At 45.8% G+C, this 18,804-nt stretch overlaps 1 protein-coding gene across 1 annotated transcript; it reads right to left on the reverse strand.

The window, feature by feature from the left end:
- Positions 1 to 12,324: 12,324 nt before the first annotated feature.
- Positions 12,325 to 13,458, reverse strand: HTR1D (5-hydroxytryptamine receptor 1D). Its single transcript, XM_055397380.2, has one exon. It carries the CDS (start codon positions 13,456 to 13,458, stop codon positions 12,325 to 12,327), a length of 1,134 nt encoding a protein of 377 aa, XP_055253355.1.
- Positions 13,459 to 18,804: the final 5,346 nt, after the last annotated feature.

Here is an 18,804-nt window from a genome sequence, read left to right on the forward strand (position 1 = left end):
GCTGCTACTTCGAGGGGACAGATATTTTTCCCCCCTAACCAAAAGAAGTTTTCAGTCTGAGCTAGAAAAAAAGAACAGACTTGAATTTGAATCCCAGTCTGTCCCTAACCAGCTATTTTTTAAAAATAGAATATAGTTGCTCTACAAGGCTGTGCCAGCCTCTGCTGTACAACAAGGTGACTTAGTTACATACATACATATATCCCCTCACTGTTGAAGCTCCCTCCCACCCTGCCCCCACCCTGTCCCTCTAGATCACCACAGAGCACCAGGATGAGCTCTCTGTGCTGAACAGTAGGTTCCCACTAGCTGTCTGTTTGTAACCTTGGACAAGTTTTTTTATCATGTTAAGCCTTGGTTCTCTCATCTGTAAAATGGGTATAATGTGGAGTACACAGGACTGTTGCAAGGAAAGAACAACAGAAAACATCTTTTAAATGCCTAGTGCAAGGCCGAATACATAGTTGGTGCTGGGTGAGTATCCGTTCCGTTCCGTTCCGTCGCTCAGTCGTGTCCGACTCTATGCGACCCCGTGGACTGTGGCCTACCAGGCCTGGGTGAGTATAGCTGTGGTTAAAAACACAGAGAGGGAGTGAGCACCCTGTCACTGGACCTGTAAGCAGAGGCTCAAGGATAACTTGGTAGGAATGGGAAGGAGTCGAGCAGCTAGCAGTACTGTGGCTCAGGGCGGCAGTGTATGCTGGTGGTTAGCAGTACTGGTTCTTGGTCACACCGACTACATGTTTATCCTGGCTTTGCCATTTAATTGCTTCACCATTCTGAGTCTCTGTCTCCCCAGCTGCAGAATGGGGATAAGTAGTTCCTGCCTTACCAGGTTGTTGGCGGATGAAGAAGGTAAAGCAATCAACATGTGCACTGCTGCTTTGATGTTAGTGGTCTGATTGGGGTTGTCCTGGATGACCTTGAAGCTCCCCTCCTATCTGATATTTTCCAGGTCTGGATTCTCTGCCCTTGCCCCTGGGAGCAGAATGCAGGAGACCCTGAGGAAGGAGGTAAATGCAATGTACTAAGACTTCAGAGGCATTACTTTGTCAACAAAGGTCCGTCTGGTCAAGGCTATGGTTTTTCCAGTGGTCATGTATGGATGTGAGAGTTGGACTATAAAGAAAGCTGAGTGCCGAAGAATTAATGCTTTTGAACTGTGGTTGCAGAAGACTCTTGAGAGTCCCTTGGACTGCAAGGAGATACAACCAGTCCATCCTAAAGGAAATCAGTCCTGGGTGTTCATTGGAAGGACTGATGTTGAAGCTGAAACTCCAATACTTTGGCCACCTGATGCGAAGAGCTGACTCACTGGAAAAGACCCTGATGCTGGGAAAGATCGAGGGCAGGAGAAGAAGGGGATGACAGAGGATGAGATGGTTGGATGGTATCACCAACTCAATGGACATGGGTTTGGGTGGACTCCGGGAGTTGATGATGGACAGGGAGGCCTGGCGTGCTGTGGTTCATGGGGTCGCAGAGAGTCGGACATGACTGAGCGACTGAACTAAAGACTCCCAGAGGAGTGCTTGCATCTGCTCCTTGCCAGGGGCATGTAAACAGGGCACTGTCCCTTCCTCTCCTCCACAAACCAGCCCTTCCTGTGTTTGAGTTTGGCATCTGAGGGAGCTGAGGGGGCGGACACAGGATGGATTATAGGACAGTGCAGTGGTGAACAGGCTGTCTGGCTTTCTAATCTGCTCATGCACTTTGGTCCCCAGATAAACCGTGAGCCCCATGAGGGATCCAACTGCTGTCCAGGGTACAAAAATTAACCAATAGCCAGGGGAGGATTGGAGGTTGCCAAATGGTGGCCCAGGGGCCAGATCAGGCTCTCAGGTTAGATTTGTGGTCTGAATAGTTGCACAGTGGTTTGTTTTTAAACTAGTTGTCAACATTTAAAAATAATGGAATTGCATAGAAAATCCCAATTCCTTACTCTCTTCAAAGTCAGTAGAGCTGGTATATTTCTGCCTGGGAGAGTTTGTAGGAGATGAGTAGTGGCTGCCACCTTTAGTCAGGGCACATGAGCGCCAGTCACCAGAGTCTCCATTCTTCCTAGTCATATCACACCAGTCAGCTTCGGTCACTTATGACTGTGCAAGTTCCTTAGCCATTCTGAGCCTTGGTCCCTTGAGTTTATGATCCCTGAGATTCTTTGTGACCCTGGGAGCAGACTGCAGGGGACCCTGGGGAAGAGCATGGGCTTTGTAAGATCTAAGGACAATGGGACAAATCCCAGCCTGGTATGTGACCCACGAGTGCTCTGAACTCCATTTCCTCATCTGTAAGAAGGGTGATGAAGGCACTCCCAGAGCTGGTGTGAAGATTAAATGCCAACGTGTGTGTGTAGCATCTGGAACATAGCAGGTGCTCAGCAAAAGTTCCTCATGAGGGAACCATGGCCCAGCCTCACTCAGCATTGCTGCTGCTAAGTCACTTCAGTCGTGTCCGACTCTGTGTGACCCCACAGACGGAAGCCCACCAGGCTCCCCCGTCCCTGGGATTCTCCAGGCAAGAACACTGGAGTGGGTTGCCATTTCCTTCTCCAATGTGTGAAAAGTAAAAGTGAAGTCACTTAGTCGTGTCCGACCCTTAGCGACCCCACGGACTGCAGCCTACCAGGCTCCTCCATCCATGGGATTTTCTAGGCAAGAGTACTGGAGTGGCTTGCCATTGCCTTCTCCGTCCCTGCTGCTATTCTGTTTTAAATATTTATTTATTTGGCTGTGCTGGGTCTTAGTTGCAGCAGGTCAAATCTTTTAAGTTGTGGCATGTGTAATCTTTAGTTGTGGCATACAAACTCTTCGTTACAGAATATAGGTTAGTTTCCTGATGAGGGATGGAACCCAGGCCGCCTGCACTGGGAGAGTTTTAGCCACTGGGCCACAAGGGAAGTCCCAATAGTCTGCCTGGTTTTGAATGCCACAGTCCTGGACAACGTGTCAGGTCTCAACCATCCTCTGAGGCCAGCATTATTGTTATCTGTGCTATACAGAAGAGCAAATTGAGGTACAGAGAGATATTAAACAAGTACATGGGGCATAAGTGGCCCCATCTGTCTAATTCTCAAGCCTGTGCTTTCCCCTGACAACCACTTGCCATTTTTGCCCTGGACACATCCGCTGGGGTTGAGTGTAAACTCTAAGTTATAACTGTAGAGCTAGAATTCAGGCTCCACCACTAGCTAGCTTCCCAGGTGATGCTGTTGGTGAAGAATCTGCCTGCCAGTGCAGGAGATACAAGAGATGCGGGTTTGATCCCTGGGTTGGGAAGATCCCCTAGAGTAGGAAACGGCAATCCACTACAGTATTCTTGCCTGGAAAATTCCATGGACAGAGGAGCCTGGTGGGCTACAGCCCATGGAGTCACAAAGAATTGGACACGACTGAGCACACACACACTTCACTTGGCACTAACTAGCAGTGTGACACTGGGCAAATTATCTAACCTCTCGGGACTTCTGGTATTTTATCCGGAGGATAATAAAAGGACCATCTGCATGCGGGTTAAATGAGTTAAAGCTCATAAAACACTTAGGGTTGTACCTGGATACACAGTAAGAGCTCAGTAAATGCTAGCTATTGTTATCATCAGTTGAGCACTGGCTGTGTGCCAGGTACTGAGAGTACAAAGATCAATGAGAGTCCCTGTGGGGCTCAAGGTCTGATGAGAAAACAGAGGTCAGAGTGACTGCCTAGTTGTGGAAGCAAGGCAGGTGGTGGCTAACTCTACATGTCAGCTTGTCAGGACCACAGTGCCCAGATATTCATTCAAATATTGCTCTGATGTTCTGTGAGGCTCTTTTTAGAGGAGATGGACTTTCAAGCCAGTGGACTTTGAGTAAAGCAGATTACCCTCCATAATGTGGGTGGGCCTTATCCAATCAGTTGAAAGCCCAAATAAAACAAAAGCAAGAGCAACTTCCCAAGAAGATGGCCCTTGGACTTCATCAGCAATATTGGCTCTTTTACAGCAGACTGCCTTTAAACTCAGGGTGGAACTTTCTTTTTTTTTTTTTTTTAGGGTGGAACTTTCTAAAAAAAAGTGTTTGTTTATTTATTTACTTAGTTGGCTACACTGGTTTAGTTGTGATACTCGGGATCTTCGATTTTCATTGCAGCACATGAGATCTTTTAGCTGAAGCATGTGGGATCTAGTTCCCTGACCAGAGATTGAACCTGGGCCCCCTGCATTGGGAGCACAGAGTCTTAGCCACTGGACCATCTGGGAAGTCCCCAGAGTGGAACTCTTTTGTCTGAATCTCCAGCCTGTTGGCCTCCCCATCAGATTTTGGATTCATCAAGCCTCCACAATTATGTAAGTCGATTCCTTGAAATAAATCTCCTTTTATATAAATGCATGTCCTATTTGTTCCATTTCTCTGGAGAATTCTGAAAGAGGAGGGGTAGTACCAATACCTTTGCCAGGAGAGTTATCCTTCTTATATTTAGCGATCCTAGCCTGAAGAAAGTCGTCCAAGGGCCTTGACCCTGTCCCCAGTAGATATAACAGTTCGTTAATATTTGGGGTGCATTTAGTACAGGGATCACACAAAGCTGAGAGAGAGAGAGAGCAAATATAAAGGCTGAAATAATCAGGATTCAAAACCCACTTAATCTTCAGAACAATGTGTAGGTATCGACAAGAAGAAATGTAACACCGATCGGTGAGAAGTCCTCCCCTTGGGCTCTGTTATACAGAGATAGAGTAACGGGTCGGGGGTGGGAGAGTGCGGGCAGATGAAAAACACTAGGTGTGTATAACACTTGGCACTTTCAGGAACTTCCCTGGTGATCCAGTGACTCAGAATCCACCTTGGAGTGTAGGGCACACAGATTCGATTCTCGGTCCAGGAACTAAGATTCCATGTGCCACAGGGCAACTGAGCCTGGGCACCATGACTGCTGAGCCCACACTACGGAGCCCATGTGCAAGAGAGAAGTCCTTGTGCAAGCCACAGCTGAGACTCGATGCAGTCAAATACACAAATATTAAAAAAAAAGACTTGGCGCTTTTAGTTTGACTAGAAGCCAAACTTCACTTCCTTCCTGGATTAAGTCATGATGAACGAGGCTGATCGGCCTGAGGAGCCACATCTCTGGCCTCCAGGTTTCAGAAAGTCAAGACAGGGACAGGCAGGGCTTCCCTGGTGGCTCAGTGGTAAAGAATCCGACTGCCAGTGCAAGGGACATAGGTTCAGTCCCTGGTCCAGGAAGATCCCACATGCTGTGGAGCAACCAAGCCCATGTCCCACAGCTGTTGACTCCTTGCTCCAGAGCCTGGGAGCCAAAACTACTGAACCCATGTGCCATAACTACTGAAGCCCGAACACCCTAGAGCTTAAAACAAGACACAATACTGCAATGAGACACCCATGGACCTCAACGAGAAAGTAGCCCCCATCGCCAAAACTAGAGAAAACTGCTCAAACAGCAACGAAAACCCAGTACAACCAAAAATAAATAAATAATTTTTTTTTTTTTAACGGCACAGGCGAGTGGAAGTTACCAGAAATCAGATTTGGGCCAGAGGGAAGAACAGTCAGTGCTGACCAAGATGGCCTGGGCATCTCATGGGCACTGATCTCCCTGTCACCAAGAATGTTCTAGGAGGTATCCCTTCTTCGAGATGTAACCAAGACAGTGTTGTGAAGAGAAAGAAAAGAATATGCACTTTGGATGGGACGGACCTAGATTCAAACTAGTTAATGTGAGTGTGACCTCAGATGAGTCATCCTCTCTGAGCCCGTGGACCTCTGAGAGTACGCGTGATACACTGGAAATCCCTGGGTCGCCTCTCAAAGCAGCCAGTGAACATTAACTGTTTACCCCACGGACTGGCTTACACTGAGAAACATCCTCTGGCTGTCCCCAGATCTCTGCTCAAGACACCAACCCCGTGCCAACCTGAGAATGCTGCCCAACTTTGCTGCCATCCAACCTCTGGGAGGACCGAATAGCAAGAAAGAGGTGTGTCCTCCTGGTGTCTGTCTTGATGTGAACAGAAGCAAGTGACAGAAAAATCCAGCAAACAGTATTACTGTTACAGGATGGTTACTACTCATTTAGTAAGTAATCTGAGACAGGTGGTCCCAGGGATGCTTTGGTACCTCAGTGATTCAGTAAAGGATGTTGCTCCTTCTCCTCTGCCATCTTCAGGGCATCCACGCTGTTTTCCTGCAGGATCACAGGATGACTGCCTAAGCTTCCCATCCTCTCTAGACAGCATTCAAGCAGGAAGAACCTTTTTCCCTTGCATGTCTCTCTTTTCCTGTAAGGAGTATCTTTCCCAAAGCCAATAACAACTTCCCCTTATATGTTTTTATTTATTAATTTTAAAAATTGAAGTATAGTTGATTTACAGTGTTGTGTTAGTGTCCCCTTACACCTTGCATAACCATTTTGTCCCAGTTTGCCAGGTACTTTTCCATTTTTTACCTAAATTCGCAGATCCTGGGAACCCCCTCCTCCCTGACAGATCTGACCAGTTGGGTGTCCTTACTTATATCCCATTGGCCAGAACTGGGTCAATGTCCGTCCCTTGACCAATCACTAGTAAAGAGAATGGAAGTATTCCAACCGGTTTAAGCCAATCAGGATTTACCTCCTGGGGGAAATGGCAAGCTGCCAGTTGACCCGCTGTGAGGTTCTGTGAGCAAGGAAGCAGGATTGACTGCGAGACGGGCATCTGCAGTGTCTGCCACACTTGTGTGCTCAGAAGCCAGCAAATTCCTGTCCTAGACCAGGCTCTGCTCTCCCCGGCATCGTCACCGCCATGCTGTGTGTATGTGTCTGTGACTAAGTGTGAAAGAATTAGGAGCGTGACAAGGATGTTGGGGGAGGGGAGAAGAGAACGGCCCCCAAATACAGGCTTCCTCTGTGGTCACGGAAAACAAGTTTATTTTTAATCTGACCTCATTAGTGTGCAGTTCTCCAGGCACGATTTCTAAATGGGCACCTTTCAGGTAATACTAACAAACCCAGGAAACAGTCGATTTTTCTCCTAAGCTGGACTTTCCTTTGACTGTCCGTGGGTGGAGAGGCTGTGGAGGCGGGGACATCTGAGCAGGACAGAGGGGCTGCGCTGAGTGCAGGCTAAGGGGTCAGCCCCAGTTTCAGCTCCCGCAGGATACTGCGGTCACCTAGCCTCCTCCCTCACCTCTTACCTTAGCTGCACTCAGGACAGAACCACCCTGAGTCTGACTGACGTCCACCTGACACCAAAGCTCATGATTTGTGAGGTTCCAGCCACAGGAACCAGTCACTGACTCTTAAAACTGTAAAGACAGACTTTGAGAATGAGTCATTTACAAACCTGGAAACGACATTTCAGTCATTCCAACAAACAAATATTTATGGAACACCTACTATGTCTAGGCAATGCAGTGTGTTGGAGATCAAATTATGATACGTAAAGATCCTCACCCTTATGAAGCTGACGTTCCAGAGATGACAGACGGACAATAAGTAAGAACGAATATGTATCATCATCAGTAATAAATATAACAGAGAAAGCCATAGAAGGGGTTAGAGACGGTTAGGCAGATGAAGGAAAGGGGCGCTTACTTTTCTGGATCAGAGGTCTTCTTTCCTATTTTAGCAAATCACATTTTATTGGCATACAACCGAGCTCATCGGTTTACGTATTGTTTATGACTGTTTTCATGCTACAGTGGCAGAGTTGAATAATTACAACAGAGGTTATATGACCTGTGAAGCTGAAAATATTTACTATCTGGCTGTTAAAGTTAGCCATCACAAGGAGATACCTTTTCACACCCACTAGAATGGCCATCATAAAAGACACACAGTGACAAGTACAGATGAGGATGTGAGCAAACTGGAACTCTCACACACTGCTAAAGAGAACGTAAAAGGTTGCAGCCACTTTGGAAAAAAGTCTGGCAGTCCCTCAAAGGGGAGACATAGAGTAACCATAGGGCCCAGCAGCTCAATTCCTCAGTATATACCTAAGAGAAATTAAAGCATATGTCCACACAAAAACTTGTATCATAAATTTCAGAGCCGCATTATCCATAGTAGACAATGATGAATGAGTGAATGAATAAAAAGTAGTATAGCTATACAATGGAGTATTATCTAATGATAAGAAATGTAACTGTGACATGTGCTACAATATGGGCAACTGTGAAGAGTATGCTAAGTAAAAGCAGCCAGTCATAAAGTGACATAGTGTATGATTCCATTTATGAAATATCCGGTAAAGTCCATCTATAGCAAAAATAAAATACTGATTGCTTAGGCAGTAATGGCTAAAGGGTGAAGGGTTTCTTTTTGGGGTGATGAAAACTGAATGTGGTGATAGTTCCACAACTCTGTGAAAATACTAAAAGGCATGGGGCTGTACACTTTAAATGAATGAGTTGTATGGTGTATGAATTACATCTCAATAAAGCTGTTTTTAAAAGGTTTACCAGAATTCCCTTGTGGTCCAGTGGTTAAGAATGGACTTCTACCGTAGTGGGCACAGGTTGGATCTCTGGTCAGAGAACTAAGATCCCATATGGTGCAGCCTAATGCTGAAGCCTTTGACTGTGTGGATCACAATAAACTGTGGAAAATTCTTCAAGAGATGGGAATACCAGACCACACGACCTGCCTCCTGAGAAATCTGTATGCAGGTCAGGAAGCAACAGTTACAACTGGACATGGAACAACAGACTGGTTCCAAATAGGAAAAGGAGTACATCAAGGCTGTATATTGTCACTCTGCTTATTTAACTTCTATGCAGAGTACATCATGAGAAACGCTGGGCTGGAGGAAGCACAAGCTGGAATCAAGATTGTCAGAAGAAATATCAATAACCTCAGATATGCAGATGACACCACACTTATGGCAGAAAGTGAAGAACTAAAGAGCCTCTTGATTAAACTGAAAGAGGAGAGTGAAAAAGTTGGCTTAAAGCTCAACATTCAGAAAACTAAGATCATGGCATCTGGTCCCATCACTTCATGGCAAATAGATAGGGAAACAGTGGAAACAGTGGCTGACTTTATTTTTCTGGGCTCCAAAATCACTGTAGATGGTGACTTCAGCCATGAAATTAAAAGACATTTGCTCCTTGGAAGAAAAGTTATGACCAACCTAGATAGCATATTATAAAGCAGAGACATCACTTTGCCAACAAAGGTCCATCTAGTCAAGGTTATGGTTTTTCCAGTAGTCATGTATGGATGTGAGAGTTGAACTATAAAGACAGCTGAATGCTGAAGAATTGATGCTTTTGAACTGTGGTGTTGGAGAGGACTCTTCAGAGTCCCTTGGACTGCAAGGAAATACAACCTTGTCCATTCTAAAGGAGATCAGTCCTGGGTGTTCATTGGAAGGACTGATGTTGAAGCTGAAACTCCAATACTTTGGCCACCTGATGGGAAGAGCTGACTCATTGAAAAAGACCCTGATGCTAGGAAAGATTGAAGGCAGGAGGAGAAGGGGATGACAGAGGATGAGATGGCTGGATGGCATCACTGACTCAATGGACATGAGTCTGAGTAAGCTGCGGGAGTTGGTGATGGACAGGGAGGACTGCTGTGATGCAGTCCATGGGGTCACAAAGAGTCGGACATGACTGAACTGGACTGAACTGAAATAAATAAAAACTTTTGTTCTAGACAGTTAAAGAAGGCTCAAATGGTGTCATCTGAGCCTTTTTTGGAACTGGCTCAAAGTTCTCAAATAGTAACAGGTAGCATTTCACTGAGCACTTAGTGTCAACGTGAGAAGCATTTTGCAAATCACTGCCTCATCTAATCTTCACAGAGATCTTATGACTTAGATATGGACAACTCCATTAACCAATGAAGAAACTGGAACATGGAGAGTTTAGGGATTTGCCCCAGGTCACAGAGCTGATAAATGGCAGAACTGGGCTCCAACTGCAGGTATTTCTGACCTCATAGCCTGTGCCCTTAACCACTGATACATACTGTGTGTACATAAATCCCTGTCCAGTCTTTGGTTTCCTAATCTTTCCCAGATCAGAAAGATGGCCCTAGGTGATACAGAGCTGGTGAGGAAGAGTGCAGCCTTAAAGGAAAGTCAGGAAGGGCATGAGGGAGCAGAGGAGAGGAGTGAGTGTGCAGAGACATGTCTCTGGGCTCAGGGAGCACTCCCACGGGGTGACCTAGACAAGGATGTAATCATTTTAGAAACTTTAGAAAGTTGGGAACAACCTAGTGGATAGAATTCACCTAATGCAAGAAGTGAAGAGGGGTTTATTTAAAACCCAATCCCTGGGTTTAACTGCCAGGGATTCTGATGTAGTGGGTGTGAGTTGGGAACCAGAAATTCAGGGTTGACAGAATCTCCCTGGGAGATTCTGATGCAAATGGTCAGCAAACATACTGTGAGATCCTGAGCAGAAACTTAAAGGTCAGCACAAGACTCCTCTGGGTGCTCCCCCTACACCAACCTTGACCTTCCTGCTTATCACTCCCTTTCTGATATCCTGTATTCCTGACTCTCCTCCATCTTCCCAGAGATCCCATGGAGCCTTACAGGCCTCCTAGGCTCTGTCCTTGCTCTTTTCTCCATCTGGCGTGACCTTCCCTACCTTCCTTTTGCTCTGAACCAATCTTCCCCTGAAGCTTCGTCACACCTCCCCTTTCTCAGTTACCCATCCCCTAAAGGTTCATCATCTGATGTGTCACCTCCTAATGAAACCTTCCCTAATCATAGGCAAGTCTCTTTATTGCATCTGTAAAACGAGGATGGAAAGCAAGACAGAAATTGTATGTGAGGAGCATTGCAGGCACTCAGTACATAGCAGTTATTATTTTTATGTTGCTTAATCTTGGGCAGGTGAGTTTCTGCATCTCTGAAATGATAAGCGCTCTTGTGCCAACCACTGTGTTAAAATATACAATAACCACCCATTATTTTCCTCATTTTACATTTGAGGAACATGAGGTAAAGAGAGATTAAGAAACTTGTCCAAGGTCATTCATCCAGGTAGAAATTGGTAGTACTTGGATTTGAACTGAGGCGTCAGGTGCTCAGCTCTAATCATCAAGTTACATAGACTTCCATTGTTATGGGAATTCCCAGGTGGTGCTAGTGATAAAGAATCCACCTTCAATGCAGGAGATGTAAAGAGACAGGGGTTCGATCCCTGGATTGGGAAGATCCCCTGGAGGAGGGCATGGCAACCCACTCCAGTATTCTTGCTTGGAGAATCCCTTGGACAGAGGGGCCTAGTGGGCTACAGTCTATAGGGTCTCACAGAGTCGGTCATAACTGAAGCAACTTAGCATGCACCATTGTTATCAGACTCCAATCAAACAATAAATAAAAGGATTCTGGCACAGGGCCTGGCATGTGGTAGGAGCCCAATAAATGCTAGAGACTAAATTGAATTGAAAAGTCCCTACGTCCAGGGAGGGGGTAAAAACTACTCAAAGACTTTACTGATAATGATGTCTCATGCTTTTATTTGACAAGACTCAACACCTTAAGATCACTAATGAGAATGGGATATAAAAAAATAATTCAGGAAAAAAGTTCAGAATGGTGTTCCATTGAAAGCCTGGTCGGTGCAAATTCTGTCAATCTGCTTCAATGGGGGTAATTGTGGGTTTTAACTTCAGAACATTCAGATGGTGCAGAAGGAGGATGGTTAGCTGATCTGGTCCCAGCCATCCACTCCCCTGCCCCTGGCTTCTGAATCTCTCTCTGTCACTCTGTATCCATCACTCTATGTCATTGGCACCTCAAACGCTGACTCCTTCCTCATGAACAACTAAGGGAGATTCAATCTAAGGAGGACTCAGTGGAAGAAATACTTGGGTGTTATTCTCCAACTAAGGCACCACATGGAATGGAAACCCTCCACCCAACTCCAATTCTGTTTCAACTCAGGTCATTCATCTCACGGGCTCTCTTTAATGGTGGTGGTGGTTTAGTCACTAAGTCATGTCTGACTCTTGCAATTTAGAGCGCCATACAAAACTTAGGTAGACCAGAAAGTCTCCCATTTTGAACTTGGGGTCTTTTTACAGAGTCAGCCAGTTTTCTGCCCAAATTGCATCAACGGGGAAACCTATAGGTCACATTCTTTTCAACATGGATGAACCATGAAAATATTACACTAAGTAAAGTCTTGTCCCCTTTCACACAACTGCCCAGCTTTTGGTGGCTCAGAAGTCAAGACAACAGCAAAAAAGAACGTTGGACAATTCTATCAACTGGACCGAACCCCAAGATATCGGAACTAACCCAACTCTCAGGAAAAATAAAAAAAGACAATTTCCAGTTGGTTTTCAGGACATAAAAGATATCAAGAGTCACCATCAAATAAGACTAAGAGGTTTTCCTGAAATGGACAACTTTCTGAAACGCTTGCCGAAACTCTTTGTTAAACACAGTATAGATTATTGGATTGATGAGGGAGTTCAGATAGCCTAGCCAGGTGAAAAAGTCAAAAAGTGCTGGGTGGATCCAGCAGGAGTCTCTGCAGATGGGAAGGACCAGAGATGCTACAAAGAAGGGCAGCCAGCAGACGATAAAGGCCCCCAGAATGATCCCCAGGGTTTTTGTGGCTTTCCTCTCTCGGGCAGCAGAAATCCTCTTGCGTTCCAGGACACTATCGGCAAGCTTGATTTTCACGTGGTTAAAAAAGAGAGGGGAGCCGGCTGAATGAGAATGGCCCTCGTGAAGGCTGGGGTTGAGCGAGCACAGCGAGGACCCTGCAGAGCCTGTGATGAGATGCGCGGTGGTGAAGCGCTTCCCGTAGAGGGACGGCGGATTCAGGATGCGGTTTCGGGCGGCCATGTAGATACGGACATAGAGGATGATGAGCAACACGGACGGGATATAGAAGGCCCCACAGGTGGAGTAGATAGTGTAGGAGATCTGAGACGTGTTCACCAGGCAGTCCGACATCTCTTCGTGAGTTTTGGCCTGCCGCCAAAAGAGGGGTGGGATGGAGATGCAGACCGAGATGGCCCAGACCATGGCGATCATGGCGGCCGCGTGGCCTGCAGTCCGGCGTTTACTGTACTCCAGGGCATCCGTGATGGCCCAGTACCTGTCCAGAGCAATGACACAGAGATGCAGGATGGAGGCCGTGCAGCATGTGATGTCAGAAGACAGCCAGATGTCACACAGGAGTTGGCCGAAGCTCCAGGTGTGGGTGGTAGTATAGGCGATGCTGATGGGCATGACCAAGATGGAAACCAAGAGGTCTGTCATGGCCAGGGAGCCAATGAGACAGTTGGCTGGGGTGTGGAGCTTCCTGGTCAGGAAGATGGTGGTAAGCACAAAGGCATTGGAAAGGACTGTGGCCAGGGTGATGATGGAAAGTACCACGGCAAGAGCAATCTTGAGGGCTTGGAGGGTCCCTGGGTCCCAAGCTCCTGGAGTTTCTGTGGCATTCATGGATCTGTTGGGAGCCCCCTGCAGAAGGCCTTCTACTGACTGGTTTGGGGGGGACATTCTAGGTGGCTCTGTCTTTCCACAGACTTTCACATACACGGCTCCTTCTTTCACAGTTGTCCTGCTCGCAGAATAAGGTCACCCTTCTGTTTCACACTGGTGGGAGGCAGCCGTCAGAACAGAACCCAGAAAAAAGCCCTCAACACTCCACCATTTAAAGAACGCTGAGGTGACTGCCACCTGGTGGTTAAAGGTCTTTCCTAAATCAGATGAATCCCAAGATGTCTCACTGTTCTGGAACTTTGCCCAGCAACGGATCAGGCGTTGAGGACACATGCTGGATTTGTTAGACATTTACCAGGATATCAAAACAGTCTCGGCAATGCTCTGAAATTCTTGTTTTGGGCATTTTGGCTCCTTCCAAAGCTTGAGAGATAAATGTGTTTAATGAGAACTTAAGAATTTCCTCCATTTTATTCTGAGAAGATTCTGGATTTCAGGTCACCCCTGGGGATTTTTTTTTTTTTTTTAACTAGAGACAAAAAGAAGTGCCAGCTGATTCAGAGAGGCAGTGCAATCAACAGCTCACAGTTTTCCCAGGTTCGTCTGCATGTGTCATGAGGTAGTTAACTTTGGTTCCTGTCCCACTAAACGTCTGGAGCCTGAACAGACAAAACATTCCAGTTACCAAGACTCGAAGAATGCCTGAGCTGGGAGAAGGCAAAACAAAGAGATCACTGTGGGTTCATCCCGAAGGGCACGTGTTCAGAATTTCTGGGGGTTAAGGAAAGACAAAAAGTAGAGTTAGGTTCTAGAAGGACAATTTAGACGTTTGAGATTAACTGTAAGATTAAAAGGATACTGTTTAGTGCTGGCAGTGGTGCAGCCAAACTGGCATTTTCACACAGGTCTTGAGAAGACAGGGGAAGGCAAGGAGCCCCACCCCCACAATTCTCAGAGGGGGCACAGTATCACAGCTGTTGGACATATCACAGGTTTCTTACAAGTACATGAAACTAGCTCTGTGCATTGTGAATAAGAAATCATCCTATTTATTCAGCAACAATGGAAACTAAACAAAAATAACTGTACACACACACACACACACACACACACAGAGGCCACCTGGAAAGATACCAAATTGTTACCATGTACTTCTCTAGGAATTGGGGAGGGGGTGGTGACCTTTTTCCTATCATATGAGTTTTCCAAATTTCCTAGAGTGAGCATGTATGACTCTTACAATCAAAAGTGGAAACAACACCTTTTCATTAAGCAAAGAAATCAAACTGCAAGGAACTCCCTGGCGGTCAGTGGTAAAGACTCCTCACTTTCATGACTGTGGGCCTGGGTTTGATCCTTGGTTGGGGAGCTAAGATTCCACAAGCCATATGGCCAAAAAAAAAAAAAAATTAACTTCAAAAATAAAAATCCTGTGCTTTTTTTCATGGTGAAAGTTGAAATACAAAAATAAAGTTGGCTTTGCAAATGAGAATTGGAAATTAAGTCACAAAAAAATCTTGAAGAATCATTTTCTTTTCTTCTCTGTGTCTGTGGACTTGAATCTGGGTTTTAGTATTTGGGACACAGGCAAGTCCTGGTATCTGAAGTCCACAGGTTCTGGCAGGAAGCCCCTGGGTGTATGAGGTTGGCAAGAAGAATGCTAAGACCCCTTAGCCCCATCAATAACCCTACTGTATCTCCCCCCGTCTTGTGTGGAATGCTAGGACTCCACTAGGAATCCCTGTGATTCATTTATCATTATCTCTTCCAGCTCAACTTAGCAAACAGGTCTTGCCCTGAGAGCATTCACAGCCCAGGAAGGGAGGCAGACATGTAGTGTCAAGGACCCTGGGATGGAGCTGGCAAGGCAGAATATATATTCCATATGCATGCTTTTCTAAAAAATGTGATATCATTTTCTTTATTGGAGACATCAAGCAGCTGGTGAGATCTTAGTTCCCCTACCAGGGTTCGAAACCCGAGTCCCCTGCATTTTGCAAGGCAGATTCTTTACCACTGGACCACCAGCGAAGTTCCCACAATTTCATTCTTAAGGACTGCATATTGTTCCATTGGTTGCCTACATTAAGGAGAAGGGCCTCAGTAGTCAAAGTCGAGAGGGATGGCATTCCTGGTGGCTGGAAAGATCAGAGTAAAGGCCTGGAGGCTGGAGTGCAGAAAGTAGAGGATCAGGCTCCAGGCATGGGGGGGTGGTGGGCAGCAGGGCATGGGGTAAGAGTTTAGCTTGTACTGGGGCAATCTAGGCTCTCATCCTTGTTCTACCCCAGCCTTCCTGTATGACCTTGGGCAAGTCCTTACGTCTCAGATTTCTTCCTCAAAACAGGAGCCACCCCACCTGCCAACAGGACTGCTGTGGGGCTTTCATTGCTCCTGGCAAGGTCAGCCTTTGAAACCCACTAAAAGCCCGAGAGATGTCAAGAATCATTGTCATCCTACTTTCTTCCTTCTGCTCGGCTCAGGGCTTTGTTGGGAAAGTTCAGTCTATGGCTGTTGATTGGTTTTATTTTGATTTAATTAATTAATTCGGCTGTGTTGGGTCTTAGTTGTGGGACACAGGGTCTTCGCTGTGTCATGTGGGATCTTCTGTTGCAGCGCAAGAATTCTCCTGATGTGGCCCGTGGACGTAGCAGTTGCAGTACACAGGCTTAGTTACTCCTCGTGACACGTGGGATCTGAGTTCCTGGACCAGGATCGAACCCACATCCTTTGCATTGGAAGGTGGATTCTTAACTGTTGAACCACCAGGGAAGTCCCTATTGATTGATTTTAAATCATTAAGAAGCTAAACGTGCAAGATGGTAGTTTCCCTCTTACTCCCCAAAAGTGTACTTTGTCTTTAAAAAAAATATCTGTCTAGAGGAGGGAAAACAGCCTGAGTTAAGAAAACCCTTCTTAAGCTACCTGTTCTGAAACATTCTCCGAATTTGAGGAATATTATCATCGCACCTTTTATGGAGCTCTTGGTATGTTCCAGGCTGGGGCCCACTCCACCTATGGCCCCCAACTGACAAATGAACCAATCAGCACTCAGAAAGGTGATGTCACCTGCCCCAAGGTCATCAGGTGGAAGTGGAAAAACTGGGTCCAGGGTCAGCTCTGACATTTCCACTCCTCTCCACACTGCTTCAGTTCAGGAAGAAAAGCCTTCCGGCATGTTTGCTTCTAGACGTGAAGCTGGTTTGGGATCTCCTGGCGATAAATGAAAATGGTGATTCCTTCACGTTACCCCACCCTGCTCCTTGCCCCATCCTCCACCCCAAAGGCCTCTGGCTGAAGCTCTCCTTTGGTTCACAGGGAAAATGTGAAGTCAGGTTGGACTGTTCGGAATTTTCTTCCCTTCAGACGGTCTGGGTGAGCGAGGTGGCGTCATTTCCCACGGAAGGCTGGTGTACTTGCCCCACAAACCCAGGCGGTCACTCCTTGGGTTCCAGGCATTCCAATGACCTCATTCCAGTGAAAGGCGTGGGCTCAGAAAGGCCCGGGAGGCTGGTGGGTGACATCTTGGGAAGAAGGACAGTGTGGATTGCCTTGGTCAGGAATGCCAGGCTGGAGCTTTGCAGGAAGCCACGTGATTTTTTTTTTTTTTTTTTAGTTAATTTTTATTGGCGTATAGCTGCTTTACAATGTTGTGTTAGTTTCTGCTGTACAGCAAAGGGAGTCAGCTATATGAATACATCTATCTTCTCTTTTTGGGATTCCCTTCCCATTTAGCTCACCACAGGTAGCTAAGTAGTCATCACTGAGCAGAGTTCCCTGTGCTACTCGGTAGGTCCTCATCAGCCATCTGTTTTATCCATATCAGTGTATATATGATCCCAACCTCCCAGCTCGTGCCTTCCCCACTCACCCCCTGGTGTCCATAAGTTTGTTCCCTACGCTGTGTCTTTATTTCTGCAAATAAGTTCATCTTACCAAGTCTTCGTAGATTCCACACAGAAGCGTTAATATGCAATATCTGTTTTTCTCTTTCTGATTTACTTCACTCTGTATGACAGCTTCTAGGTCTATCCATGTCTCTGCAAATAACACCATTTTGTTCCTTTTATGGCTGAGTAATAGTCCACTGTTTATATCTGCCACTTGGGAGTCACATGATTCTGAGGCTGTCTCCTGCCTACCGTTCTTCCCCAACTTGAACAAATTTGGGGGAATTTCCCACAATCCAGCCACCTTTGGTGATATAGACTCTAGGTCCATAGTCAACCCTCCCATCAAATAATAAGATAAAAAACAGAAATCTTATGTAATTTCAAATAATAAGGTAAAAAAACAGAAATTCAAACAATGAGCCACCATCTTCAGTCAGCAGGTAGGTAAAAAATTTTAATCTAGTTGTGTCATGTCATTTGGTAAAGGTGGGAGCAACAGAAATTGTCACTTCCCACTGGTTAAGTATACTTTGGAGGACACTTGTTAGCAAACAATTTGGCCTTATGTCATGAATCTAAAAATGCAATGACCACCTCATGACCCAGTAATTCCACTCCCAGGTGTATAAGACAGAGAAACTTTTCAGTGTGTTCCCCGGCAGACAGCAACAAGAATAATCACAGTAGTCATGACTGCAACAGCAAAAGCTGGAAACCACCCAAGCATCCATCAGGAGCAGGAGGGCAGACTGGTATATTCCCGTGCCGGCTGCGAGAGCAGCAAGACTGGCAAATCAAAGCGCGTGCACAACAGTGCCAACAGCAAAAACATGCCAGAAGAAACAAACTGTTCAAGGATATAAATATATGTGGCAAAGCCCATAAGGAAAAGCAAGGAAACATGCAACATAAAACTCAGGGAATTCCCTGGCAGTCCAGAGCTTTCATTAGAGGGGGAGTGGGTTTGATCCCTGGTCAGGGAATTAAAATCCCATAAGCGGTGTAGTAAATAAATAAATAAAAATAGCCATAAAATTCAAGCTAGTGGTTACCACTAGAGGGGAAAGGAAACAGGGATGTAATCATCACAGAGGGGTTTTAAAGGTAACAGTGGTGTTTTTTAAGGCAGTAGTGAGTACATGGTTGTTAATTGTTAGTCTTTAATCTGTAAGTATGTTTTATGAATATATTCATACACGCACATACATATTCTTTTGTAGGGAATTGATATTTTCATATTTTTTCTTAATCGATTTTGTACATTATAAAAAAGAAAAGCACATGAGCAGCACTGGCAGAATTAGAACCAGTGTTGATGCCTTGATTTTGACATGTTAATACCTATCCATACAGCTTAGTCCCAGATTTCTGAGTTCTGATCCCAGCTCTGCCACTGATCAGCAGGTAATCATGGGCAAGACATGATTTCTCTTTGACCTTCGGTTTGTTTGTAAAAAACGGGAACATTAGCATGGCTATGCTGCCCCAAAGGGGTGTTCCAATAAGATCATAT

This window comes from Moschus berezovskii, chromosome 2, assembly GCF_049115385.1.
Source record: "Moschus berezovskii isolate FMDL1 chromosome 2, NW_MosBer_1.0, whole genome shotgun sequence".
NCBI lineage: Eukaryota > Metazoa > Chordata > Mammalia > Artiodactyla > Moschidae > Moschus > Moschus berezovskii.

Coding starts and splice junctions, on each gene's coding strand:
- HTR1D (XM_055397380.2), bottom strand. CDS start 13,458: ATGTCCCCCCCAAACCAGTCAGTAGAAGGCCTTCTGCAGGGGGCTCCC.